Source organism: Mesoplodon densirostris, chromosome 19 (genome assembly GCF_025265405.1).
Source record: "Mesoplodon densirostris isolate mMesDen1 chromosome 19, mMesDen1 primary haplotype, whole genome shotgun sequence".
NCBI classification, from domain to species: Eukaryota; Metazoa; Chordata; class Mammalia; order Artiodactyla; family Ziphiidae; genus Mesoplodon; species Mesoplodon densirostris.
The window spans coordinates 53,523,248-53,537,033 of record NC_082679.1 but is presented as its reverse complement, the minus strand read 5'-3'; the positions used below and the strand labels follow the sequence as shown (position 1 = coordinate 53,537,033).

The 13,786-nt window shown below is 45.8% G+C and overlaps 1 protein-coding gene across 1 annotated transcript in view; it reads right to left on the bottom strand.

Moving 5' to 3' along the window:
- The window catches only part of ZNRF1 (zinc and ring finger 1), a 104,571-nt gene extending 97,784 nt beyond the window's left edge, over positions 1-6,787 (bottom strand). Inside the window, exon 1 of the mRNA XM_060084000.1 lies at positions 5,732-6,787. Within this exon, the coding sequence (XP_059939983.1) occupies positions 5,732-6,155 (424 nt within the window). The 5' untranslated portion in view covers positions 6,156-6,787. The remainder of the gene's footprint in view (positions 1-5,731) is intronic.
- Positions 6,788-13,786: the final 6,999 nt, after the last annotated feature.

Sequence of the window (13,786 nt, the reverse complement as noted above, 5' to 3'; positions counted from 1 at the left end):
TAGTGTATGTATGTCCATGCCTCTCTCTCACTTTGTCACAGCTTACCCTTCCCCCTCCCCATATCCTCAAGTCCATTCTCAAGTAGGTCTGTGTCTTTATTCCTGTTTTACCCCTAGGTTCTTCATGACATTTTTTTTTTTCTTTACTCCCAACAGAGGAAGGCTGTACTCTCAATTCCAACAACTCGAGGGAGATCTCAAGGTAAACAGTCTCATCAGCCTACAAAGTACCACAGCTGCGGCTTTCAGATTAAACCTGGTTCTTTATTTGCTTCACACTTGAGGGTTGGTCTTCAGGTTATTCACCCCTCATCCATTTAGCCTATCAAAATCAGGAACCCAACTGTTGGTTTCAAGGATAAACCCGAGTTCTTATGAGAAAATAAGATCCAGAGGTGAAAACTGCCAGGTCTGTACGAAGTCCATTCTCACACTCAAGCCTACACCCACCGTAATCACTAGGAACCATCTGACTGAGACAAGGCCGTGGCAAAGCTTGGAAAAGAAACAAATCGAAATTTGTACACATCCATCATTCTAAAAGATGGGGAATAGGATTTAGGTTTTGGACTAACTTCAAGATTTTGGTACCTCAACCTCAGTGACCCAGTCATTAAAAACACCCCCTACTTAAGGGTTAGTAAGAGCAAGACCAAGAGCTTAAGTTACCACCACTTCCCTATGACTTTTTTCCAATTTTGAAACTGTCAAAATTGAAGTTTAGTTTTAAAATTGGGTTTGCTAAAATGTAAGTGCCCAATAAGCTTGGGTTGAATGTCACATCTGTAAAATACAAAGCATGTTCCTTTCCCCAAAAGGAACTGGAGCTGCATTTCTGGTAAAGAGTGGCTTGGCTCAGAGAGTATTCCTTGTGACCTATTTGGGGTGTGTCTTTGTTTAATGGCAAAATGTACACATCCCATAAAACACACACTTTAAGAGTGAAACCACTGTTCCTTGCAACACCTTTCAAACCCAGTGAGGGAGAATTAACTGTGACCTTCAAGAAATGATCTTCTCCTCAAGGGAACTTTTTTTTTTCTTTTATAGAAAATAAGCCCTCATGGTAATAGAGCTAAAAAACTCTGCTTTTAAAAAAGTCTTCCAAGAAAACCCCGTCTTCATTAAGAATAAAACTTCTGCAGGGCAGGGACCCATCATGCTATTTGGAGGCCACAGAAAGCTTTTCCTTTTCCAGAAACTATGGAAAGGACCATTACATGTAGCACACCTACAGTGAGACACAAAGAGGCTTTCTGATCCACTCTGATGGAATTGGCAACTCTCCCTAATTATTTAAGAACAGAGAAAATTAAATCACTTGAGAACCCTAGAGTGGCAGCAAAATAGAACCCATGAGATATCCTGCTGGCACGTTCAAAGACTTACAAAAAAGTCACCATCTATCAGCCCCTGTTGATGGCTTGGTAACAACAGAGAACAGTTTAGTTTTCTGCACATGCACGTGTATACACGCAACTGACTAAGAAGTTGGAGGGAAACCTCAATGACCAGCCATTTTATATTAGGGCCCAGGAAACAGGCAACCTCTTCCTTCTGACACGGTAGAGCCTCTATATTTTTTCCCCCACATCTAGAAATCTATATTCGGAGATAAACAGGACTACAAATGGATGACCAGACCTCCAGAATACCACCCAACCATTAGGAGTTAAACACCTTATAGCAAAACGCATTTTATGTGGAAAAGAAGGGACTCTACTCGGATTCTGTAAAGCAGCTCTTCTCAAGTGGCATTCTTATTATGGACGGCCAGGTCAGATTTCAGTAGAAAGCACTAGCTTCCATTTTGGGGAGAGAGTTCACACGATCTTAAATCTCTCTGTCCAGCAACTTCTGAGGAGATGAAAGAAGGCAGAGAACTCTAGAAGTGTCCCTGTAAGAACACCACTTCCCATTTCTATGTTATTTGGTTTTTGGAAACACCATCTCATGAGACCACAACAGCGACCTGGCAAGGTAAGCAGAACAGGTATTATCTCCATCTTACAGGTGGAGAAATGGTGACTCTGAGGCTAAATGACTCACTTGCACAAGGTCACAAGGCAGGCAGTTAACTGGCAGCCCAACCGGGAGAGGAGCCTAGCCCTCTGACACGCGAGCAGTGCAATTTCCACGACACTATCCAGCTTTCTCATGTTTTAGGTCGAGAGGTAGTAGAGGGTAATGGCTAAGAGACCAGGTGGATTCTGATGCCGGCAGACCTGCATTTCAATCCCAACTCTGCCACCTATTAGCTATCTGGCCTTGTGTAGGTTCCTTAACCTCCATTTACACCTCAGTTTCTTCACCTGTAAAATGGGAATTAAAACATTTTACCTCCTAGAGTTATAGTGATGATTAAATGAGCCGATGAACATACGGCACTCTAATTCATTCACTCAACAAATATTTGTGCCTGGCACATGGAGTGCAGGAGTTACAACAGTGATCAAGAGGCACAGTCTTCCTCTCATGGAGCTTAAAATTGAGTCAACTTAAACAGAAAGAGTAAATGGATAAATACAATGTGTTAAGTGCTATTAACATAACAGGTGAGTGACTGGAGAGACTGAGGGAGCCAATTTTTAAGAGCGGTCTCTAAGGAGGAATTTAAGTTGAGCCCTAAGGGATCATAAAAGGCTATCCCTGTGTGGAATGGAAAGAAAAGCATTCCAGGCAAAGGAAATAGGGCGTGCAAGGGTCACAGCCCAGAGAAGGCAAATGTGACTGTGTGTATCCTCGCAGCATTTGGGGAGCAACTTTTACAGGCTGGCTGTATTTGTATTTTAAATTTTACAGGCTGGCTGTATTTGTATTTTAAAAATAACAAAGACAAGGCTCAAGAGAGGTGAGGTGTCTCTTCCAAGGTCACAGCTTCTCCAAGGAGGAGCTGAGACCCCAGTATTCTACCTCCTGACATAACATCAGCTCGCTCCCTTTGAGGAAGCCTCTAGCTCACTGAACTCCCCCACTTATTTCACTGACAGCTGTTTTCTGCGCCCATGAAGAGTTCCAAAAGCACCTTGAAAACACAAGCAACGACATTACATCAACTTCCAGGCACCCAGTCAACTGCGCACTGAAATCCTCACTCTTCTACTCTTAAGACATAAGAGTGAAAACTGCTGGGACCCTCCCCAAGGCTCCAAAATTTCTCTTCTTACAGCAACAAACAAGAGAGGAAGGGGATGTCCTGGAAGGAAGAGCCTGTGGCCTGTTGCAGAAGGTGAGATAGAACCACCATTGCAGAAGAGCGGAAATATCAAAGTTCCTCTCAAATGAGCTGCACAGGAAAAACTAATTACTTTATTTGAATAAAACAACAAATCCCTAAGGAAGTGGTTCTCAATCAGGCGATACTCCGCCCCCACCAAGAGCACTTTGAAATTTGTGGGAGTACTGAGTGGGCAGGGCCAGGTATGTTCAATGTCCCACAAAAGGACAGGATGGTCCTATAACAACTATATTACCCAAAATATTAACAGCGCCCCCCCCATTTTAATATTAATCCCTCAAGGGATTAATATGCTCCAACTTTTCCCGTAGTCCCTGGTTCAGTGGCTCTTCCTAACCTCACTACAACTAGATTAAAAAAAACTTGAGGTTTTATAGCTGAGGAGTCTGTTTTGGAATCCAATTTTAAGCTCAGAGCTCCAGCATGGAACTTGGTGGTGGAATAAGGAAAAAGATGTTTCTAGTAAGAGACAGACAAGAAATTTAAGCAAGGGAACTCCTTCTCCAGAGAAACCTCTATAAGATTACATTTTTGCAACACAAAATTTCTACTTGCGCTTTTTGAGAACCTCCTTATAGTACTCTTCAGTTTAAAATCAGACAGTAATGACAGTTCTTTTAAAAACTTAACCACAGGGCCTCCCTGGTGGCGCAGTGGTTGAGAGTCCGCCTGCCGATGCAGGGGACACGGGTTCGTGCCCCGGTCTGGGAGGATCCCATATGCCGCGGAGCGGCTGGGCCCGTGAGCCATGGCCGCTGAGCCTGCGCGTCCGGAGCCTGCGCGTCCGGAGCCTGTGCTCCGCAACGGGGGAGGCCACAACAGTGAGAGACCCGCATACCGCAAAAAGAAAAAAAAAAAAAAAAAAAAAAACTTAACCACAATCATCTCAAAAATACACCTGGACCAAATTTTATAAGACATATTATTAAGTTCAAGATGTCTAAGGGAGGGAGATGCAAGAGGGAAGAGATATGGGGACATATGTATATGTATAACTGATTCACTTTGTTATAAAGCAGAAAATGACACACCATTGTAAAGCAATTATACTCTAATGAAAATGTTTAAAAAAAAAAGATGTCTAAACCTGATCAAATGTCTAAAAGTACCAAAGGTAGTCATGCCTTGCATCTCATTCAGGGCAGAGTTGGATGCATGCAGGTCAGAGAAGCTCCAATGATATCTAGAGGTCTGTTCAGGGATTAAAATTCCATCCTAGCAATTAAAAGCCACTTTCAAATGTTACCCTAAATTAGTCACTAATTCTCCCTAAAAATTATTTCACAATTATTTTAAAGAATTGAAAAAAAAATTAACACTGTTTTCAGAAATAGAGATACAAAAAGTCTACCCTATTTCACAATAGCTAGAACAGTGATCCAACAAATAAATCCTCCATAAAGCAATCTTTCTTCTACACAATATCTAAATTTTCTGAAGTCTCCCAAAGGAGTATGAATATGTTAACTTCTTCACTGCAACTTGCCAATTAGCAAATAGCGGCCCCACACCCCTTCTGACCAATTTTCTAGAAGCCTAACCTGGCTTCTCAGGTTAGCTAAGCAGACAGACCTGTTTTCCTCCAGAAGCACCGAGCAGTGCCTTTTCTGCCCTGCCTGTTAGAGCCTGGGAAATCCTCCTCCAGCTTTTCGCTGACCTGTCACCAGAAGTTCACAAAATGAATTCATCCAGGTTCTTTGAATCCTCCTTTCCCCCTGACATGTGCCAACAGCCAGGCAATAAAATGCCACCTCTTGGTTAAAAAAAGATGCAGAATACCCAGAAGACCAAGCACTTAGCATGGAGGGGAAGAAAAAAGATGGAGGGATGCAAGAGTCATTGAGCCAAGGCTACTGCATGCAGCACGGGTAACTAGAGCCCTGGTCCTGCAAAGCCTCCCAGGGAGGCTCCCGGCTGGGCCCTCCATCCAGCAGGCCACACCTGTCTATGACAGCAGCCTGACAGCCGCTCCACTTTAAACAATTCAAACAGATTTCCAGCAGGGTGGCAAAACTGGGCACCCGTCTCTCCCAGCAAGAGCAAGAGCCCTAATCCAAACACCACTTGGCCCCAATTTTTTCACACCCTTTGTTTAGGAGACACCGCTTGGTCAAATTGGATCCTTCTCTCTCTGTTACCGGTGAGGCAAGCACAATGCAGCAGTTGCAGAAAGAAAGCATCGAGGCCGACTTGCTATAAGCCAGACAAGACCTGAGAATGGGGATGCCAGTGAATCAGACTTCAATAGGCATCCATAAGTGAACCAACACCTGAAGCCCTAATACGCCCGGCTCCGCAGCCTCTCAGAAAGCCTCTTTTCTAGAGGGTGGGTATCCCATTCATCCCCTGGCTTCGGGAACCAAGGGGAAGGCAGACAGATCCAGGTTGCGCACTCCACCTCCAAATGTTCGCACACGCGCGAAGGTGTGGGGCGCCCCGGCGCGCCCTCGCTTGCACTCCACCCTCTGAGGCCCCCACCAACCGCGGACTCACCACTGTGCGAGCTGAACCACCTGGGTGCGATGTGCAGAGGTAGAGCATCCGCCAGCGAGGCTCGGGAGCCCAGGTACAGCATCCCGTCTCTATGGTGACCGCCGCCCGTCTCCTGGTAACCATTGCCGTGGGCATAGGTGGAGTCGGACGCCGACCCTCCGCCGCCGGGCGCCCTCTCGGAGTCGCCGGTCCCCCGGGAGGCGGGGGTGTAGAGGCCAAAGGACACCCCCCCGGCCGTGCTGGGGTCCATGCCCATGCCCGCCACCGAACTGACCGAGCGGCTGCGCAGCCCCATGGCCCCGCCGCCCGCCCGGTAGTGCCCAAAGTGGGGCGCCCCTCCCGGCGGGGGCACGGCGCTGTCATCGGTGGAGACCCCTGGGAAAGGGCCCCGGGAGCGGGCCGCCGTGCTCTGCTTGCCCCCCATGCTCGCCCGGGCCCCGGTGGGGCGGGAACCTGGAGGCCGAGACCCTCCCCCACTTCTCAGCAGCTGGGGGAGGGCTGGGCGAGCATAAAGGGGGAGGAAGTCAAAAAAGGAGACCGGGAAAGAAAAAAGAAAAAAAAGAAAAAAAGAAAAGAAAACCCGCGGGCGGAAGAGGCAGGCGAGCGGGGATCCCAAACTAAGAATTTAAAACGATCCAAGCCAAACGCATGTTTCCCCTCAAGGTCCAAAGAGGCGCAGTCCGGCGCGGGCTCGGCGCGCCACAGGCCGCCCCCAGGCCCCCGAAAGCCGGGGGAGCTGCAAGGAAGGAGGGAGGGAGGCGGCGGGCGAGCGGGCGGGCGGGCGCAGGGAGGCGCCCGAGGAGGCCGCCCGCCCGACAGCAGGAGGCGGAGGAGGGCTAGGGGCGCCGGGCGCGTCCCCCGCCTCAGGACGCCGCGACCATGGACGGCGACCCGGACCCCTCCAGGCCTCCGGCGGGCTGCGGCGCTGGGCAGCCAGGCGGAGCTCGGGAAGCCGCGGTCGCGTGGCGTAGCGCTCTCGCTCCAGCCGCAGCCGTCGCCGCCGCCTGCCCCGCCAGCCGCACCGCCCTGCTCGGTCCCGGGCTGCGCTCGCCGGCGCTCCTCGCCGCCGTGGAGACAATGGAGAGAAGCAGAGCGCAGGCGCCGCCCGCGCCCCCTCCCCCCCCGCCGGGTTAACCCCTTCGCGGCCCCTGCAGCGCCGGGCTGCTGACGCCCGAGAGGTCCCACCCACCCACCCAGCCCGCCCCGACCCGCCTGGAAACTGAGTGGCCTGAGCCATGGGGCGTCAGGAACAGAAGCAAGGCGCCTTTCCAAGCAAGCGCTCTTTAAGCCCCTGAAAGTAGCGGATGATTCAGAGGGGAACCACCTATGGGGGGGGGGCGACCATGGTTCGAGGGGTGGGAAGGAAACGCAGGGAAGAATTAAAATTACTCTAGACGCCTACCTGGCTTTGAGGGTCACTGGTCAAGCTCCCCTCCCGGCACAAATTTGCCCCCGCAGCGCCCTCTGGTGGACGTGCTGTCCGTTCTATCGGAGGTTCCCCATCCTAGAACCCCTAAAATCAGGAAGCTTAGCATTTGGGGGATTTTTAGTTTTTGGGGGGTACTTTTCACTGGGGCACTTGTGACTCCAGATTTTGCTGAAAGTAGATCAGAACTTCCTATTTTGGGCTAAGCAAATGGGTAGATTTCTTAGCTAAAATGTAATCCTGAAAATCATTAGGTGTGCGATAAAAAGTGAAAAGATATAGACATGGAAATGGAATAATACAGCTAGAACTAGTGATTTTAGAAACTCCCTAGTCCAAGGCGGGACCCCTGTTTTGTTTACCATTTATCCTGGCATGCACCACAGGGCCTGCGACACAGTAGGTACTCAATAAATATTTGCTGACCAAGTCTGCATTTTGCAATATGTGTCTCTCACATATTCACACTCACTGATTCATCGTTCGTTCATCCATTCATTGGTTCAACAACTATTTTTCAAGTGCTGAGTGCTGGCTATGAGCATCACCCAGTTCCTGGCCTGACTTCCTTGCCCTAAATGTCTTCCAGATACTTCCAAATCAAGGAGCCAAAACAGGGTGTAAAGAAATATTAAAACCAAAAGAAAGAAAGGTTGATCTGTCACAGGTATTGATTGTCCCAGTGTGACCAGCTTGGAAAGAAACAGGAGGAAGGTTATGTGCAATCATGGAGTGCTTTTGAGGGCAGGGGAGGCAGTGAGCAAAAAGCCCTGCCGAAGGAAGTTGAGATTTCTGTATGAGAAATGATGTAGCAAAAACAAAATGTTTTAATACCCAAGAAGTTATCTGTAAGTGCCTAAATGGGGAAGTTGTATACACCTAAAATCCAAATACGTGATGTGAAGAAAAACAAGAAAGTTTAACTTTAACCCAATTTCCTCCCTGAAGAAAGAAGTGGGGTATTTCAGTACCATGCAGAAAAGAGGATACTAGATCCCTTGACAGATGTCTATTGGGGAGATAAATATATAATCAATAAGTATTATAACCATCTAACTAGCTTTTGATTTTCCTATTCATTCAACACTTTTTTTTTAATGTTAAACAAAATATGAATTTTTTTTTTTTTTTTTTTTTTTTTTTTTTTTTTTTTTTGCTGCGTGGCACAGCTTGTGGGATCTTAGTTCCCCAACCAGGGATCAAACCTGGGCTCCGGCAGTGAAAGCGCAGTGTCCTAACCACTGGACCACCAGGGAATTCCAAAAATATGAATTTCTAGTAAGTGCCAGGCACTGCACTAAGTTCTAGGATACGATGGTGAGAAAGACATATAGAGTCTTGTTCTCATAGGGCTTCAGAAGAAACACTAACCTAAATGTCCATCAGCTGATGAATGGATAAACCGAATGTGGTATATCCATACAATGGACTGTTATTCAGCCATAAAAAGAATAAAGTGCTGATACATGCTACAACATGCATGAACCTTGAAAATACTAAGTAAAAGGAGCCAATCACAAAAGATCTTATATTGTCTGATTCCGCTTATATGAAATGTGTACAATAGGCAAATCCATTGAGACAGAAAGAAAGCCTGGAGGGAGGCGAGAATGGAGAATGACTGCTACCGGGTTTCTTTTTGGAGTGATGAAAATGTTCTGGCATTAGATAATGGTGATGGTTGTACAACCTTGTAAATATACCAAAAAACAAAAAACAAAAAAACCCCACTGAATTATACACTTAAAAGGGTGAATTTGATGGTGTAAGAATTACAGTGCAGTAATATATATATATATATATGTATATATGAAGTATCAAAGGAGGCAGTGACAGTACAGTGTGGTAAATAAGCCTAGAACAGGGACTTCTCTGGTGGCACAGTTGTTAAGAATCCACCTGCCAATGCAGGGGACATGGGTTCAATCCCTGGTCCGGGAAAGATCCCACATGCCACGGAGCAACTAAGCCTGTGCACCACAACTACTGAGCCTGCGCTGTAGAGCCCACAAGGCACAACTACTGAAGCCCCCGTGCCTAGAGCCTGTGTTCCTCAACAAGAGAAACCACTGCAATGAGAAGCCCGCGCACCGCAACGAAGAGTAGCCCCCACTTGCCACAACTAGAGAAAGCCCGCGTGCAGCAACAAAGATCCAACACAGGCAAAAATAAATAAATAAAATTAATTACTAAAAAAAGCCTAGAACAGTGCCTGGCAAGTACATGACACTCAATTAATGTTTGTGAAATGAATGAATGAATGACTAAGTGCTATGAGAGTTCAAGACCATGGTGCTGATGGAAGGAGACAGGCACAGAAACAGTGATTCTAAGCCAAGACCTAAAAGATGAGTTGGAGATTAGCCAGGGAAAGCAGGGTGGAGGTGGGGGATTAGCTGTGTTTCAGGAAGAGAAGAATGTTCCAAGCAAAGGGAACAGCATGTTCAAAGGAACTGAAAGATGCAGTAGAGCTGCAAAGAGAGGAAGTGGTCCTCAGAAGCTGACAAGAGGGTCCAGGGAGCCATGGGAAGGAGCATGGACCATATCCTGAGGGGATGGGGAGCTGTGGAAAGATTTATCAACATCATTATCATTAAAAATAATGATTAATAAGGCCAATGATTAATGAAGATTCCAACTTGGAAAATTAAGAAACTTATCCTCTCCCCAAATAAAGATCTATATTTTTCTTTGCTTGCATATTCATAAAGATGCTGGATGGAAACATGAAACAACATAGTGCAGTCCCTTGGGGGGGTGGGCAGTAGGAACTGGAGAGCTGGGTGAGAGGATAGATGGGAAATGTTTCATTTCATTATATACCTTTTTGTATTTTAGTGTTTCAGCCATGTAAATTTAAATAGAGAGAGAGAGAAAGAGATAGAGGTATATAGAAATTGTATACCACATGCATTAAGACTTCGCCTTCCAATGCAGGGGGTGAGGGTTCAATCCCTGGTCAGGAAGCTAAGATCCCACATGCTTTGTGGCCAAAAAACCAAAACGTAAAACAGAAGCAATATTGTAACAAATTCAATAAAGACTTTAAAAATGGTCCACATCAAAAAAATAATCTTAAAAAAACGGATATACCACATGCACACTGAAAAGTCATACAGCTGGAAGGAGCAAAGCTGGACTTCTAAGCTTTACAGTGAAGATGCTCATCAAGGAATCTTTGCATGACAATTTCATTTTCTCTCTATGCTTTCCAACGGGGTGAAAAAGATTAGATCTGCTTAACAGCTCTATTTCTTTTTGTATATTAATATATTAATAATTTGCCCTTATATTCCAATCTACTATCATAAGCTAGTCTCTCTCACATCTGGCACCACTGAACAGCTGAGAGCCTGATCTGCAAAGGTGAAGCCCCTGCTCTCTGCAATGTGATGACACTAAATTTAGGTGGCCTGTGGGACCCCGAGTGGCAGCCTTTCTCAGGCAATGCCCTTGTTATCTCCTTGTGCAGTTATTCATATGACAAATTTCCCCCTGGAATGAAAATATTAAGATACAGAGCAGGGAAAGTTCAATCATTCAGTAGCTTGATTCTGTCCTTTACATCCTAGAAAGAGGGACTCATGACATAACAATAACATCCACTGAGACCTGAAGCCTCAGATTTGTTTCATTTCATCGTTTGTTTCATCAAGAGTCCTGTACGTATTTTGTTCCAAGTTTCTCCTGTGGGTTCTTGGTTTAAAGTTAACAGGTCTGGAGAGAGTGGCAAGTCATTCTGGATACTCTTTTTTTTTTTAATGTATTTTTTTTTTTTTTTTACTTTTTGGCCATACCCCGCAGCATGTGGGATCTCGGTTCCCCAACCAGTGATCGAACCTGTGCCCCCTGCAGTGGAAGTTAGAGTTTTAACTGCCGGACCACCAGGGAAGTCCGCATTCTGGACACTCTTGATGCAAGGATATCAGATGCAAGAACAGCCCCAGCTAGACTTGGGACCTCTGTTTTATTTTTTATCTTCATGCTCTCACTTAGCCTGGGCGAACTGTTTCGTGGCTCTCCTTCAGCTGTGAAACAGGGTTAATAAATCACTAACCCACCTACCAGAATAGTCAGGAGAAAGAGCTGATAAAATCAGCATTGACTGTAGCCAATATTTTATAATAACTATAAATGGAGTATAACCTTTAAAAATTGAGAATTACTATGGTATACACCTGACATATAATATTGTAAATCAACTATTCCTCAATTTTTAAATATTTTTATTTATTTATTTTGGCCATGCTGCATGGCATGCGGGATCCTAGTTTCCTAACCAGGGATAGAACACCGGGCCCCCTGCAGTGGAAGCACAGAGTCCTAACCACTGGACTACCAGGGAAGTCCCTATACCTCAATTTTTTAAAAAATCAGCATTGCCAAAGCCATTTGCCTTTGCAATGTCAGTGCATAACAATGGTGCAAAACCCCGGTTTTGAACATCACCTTGAAGAATGTAAGTCTGGGGGACTTCCCTGGTGGCACAGTAGTTAAGAATCCGCCTGCCAATGCAGGGGACAAGGGTTCGAGCCCTGGTCCAGGAAGACCCCACATGCCGCGAAGTAACTAAGTCCATGCGCCACAACTACTGAGCCTGCGCTCTAGAGCCTGTGCTCCACAACAGGAGAAGCCACCGCAATAAGACCGCGCACCGCAATGAAGAGTAGCCCCCGCTTGCCGCAACTAGAGAAAGCCCACGCGCAGCGACAAAGACCCAACACAGCCAAAAATAAATAAATTTTTTTAAAAAAGAATGTAAGTCTGGGACTTGAATTGTTCAGAAAATGGGGGAAATGGTTTGTTAGGGCCTACTCCTGGGAAATAGCCAGGGTGGGGATGGCATGGACAAGTATCTCCAAGTAAGAAACTTTCTCCCAGGCCTCTCATAGCTCTTTAGGTTTTTAATCGTTTTGCTTGAAAAGAGAAAACATAAATAGAGAAAATCAGGGTAATGATCAACCAAATGCATATAGCAAGGAGCCAGAGCATGTGGGCACATCCACAAATATTTGTTGATTGATGAAAAGAGGGAAGTTACTGGTAGAGCTCAGGGCAGGGTTCCAAGATTCCCAGATGTAGAGAGACTGAGGGGTCAGCTAACTCCACATTCTACAGAAGAGGAAACAGGAGACCAGAAAGATAAAGGATCGAGCTCAGACTTGCAAGGCTAGTTGCTGATAAGAGCCAGCCAGAGCCCTGGATTTCTGGGTTGGCCACATACCCTTCCTTCCTGTGGCGTGGCTAGCAAGTGACCTTCTGAAAAGACATTGTTTGGTGATAAGGGCCCTGTGGCCTGGTCAGCAAGTTGAGGTCTGCCTGACAAGGGACACCTCAATGGTCTCCAGTCTCTGACTCAGGACATTCATATGCGGATCTCAGGGGAGCACACTAGTGAAGAAGCAAGCAGAGAGCTCTAGACTTAGCTCTGGAGTCCTTACTCTTTCGTGGTGACAGTGTGGGTGGGAGATAGAAAGAAGGCCTGAGAAGGCAGTTAGAAAGGGGCTCATGGTTCCTCCCTCAAAAATTCTACCTTGCCTTTTTCGCATTCAAGAAACAAAACACTGGGAGAACAGAGAGAACCAAGGATTTGAAACCCAGAGTACTTTCTGTACCTAATAACCATGACAAGCAGATTTTGAGAACTAGACAAAAATGAACTAAAGAGGTGGGAGTGGGGGAGGGTTGCAGAAATGCTCGGGCAGGGGCAGTCCTACTGGTTTTAGTGGGAAAGGAATTACTAAGCTATATATAGACAGACAGAGAGCTTTGAAATCTCTCTCTCTACCTCTATATCTATCCAAAATAAAACTTCAAAGCCTAAGCAGGACCCTTCCTAAATAGCCCTTTTCAACTTTTCTAGCTGTATTTTTTGTTACATCCTGTCATCTACCCTAAGTTACAGTTGTACCTGACTATTTGCTAACCACTCAGTCAGTGGATATTTATTGAGCACCTACTACATCCTAAGCAACAGGCAAATAAATAAGAATATGATGTGTTAAATGAATTAATTCATTTATTCCTATGTGATGGCATAAGCATACCTAGAAACTATTCTTTGTCTTTCCCTCTCTTTGCCCTTGGACGTGGCTTGCAGTTTTTCCCCTTCCTGGCCCTCTGAGCTGAGGCCCTTCTCTCTAGAGCAGTCTTTGGCATTTTTGATGGAGAATTGGGAAGAAACTGGAAGGCAGGAAGAAAAGCCAGTGCAGGAGTGTGGAGGCCAGGGCTGAAGGAAATTTTTAAGGGCTGTGTTGTGTGAGTATAATAACTGATAGGTGAATGAGAAAGAAAGCAAGGGATTTTACGGAGAACTATTGGTGATTCTGTATTTCTTTCTGGGTGTAAAGAATTACAAGTAAAGACCATGAATAGTTTTAGAAATTGCTTTTGGTTTCACAGATAGCATCCTTTGGATGTAGACAGCACTGTGTGGGCATGATATATGCTTTTTGCATTTATTCATTGGACCAGTATTCATGGAGTGCCATGTATGTGCGGTCGCCATGCAGGGCTGAACAAAACAGACCTGGTCCCTCTCCTCCTAAAACTTGAAAATATTCAATAAACAAATATTGAGTTACATATTGTGATGTGTATTTTGAAGGAAAGAAAGAAGCACAGTGTCG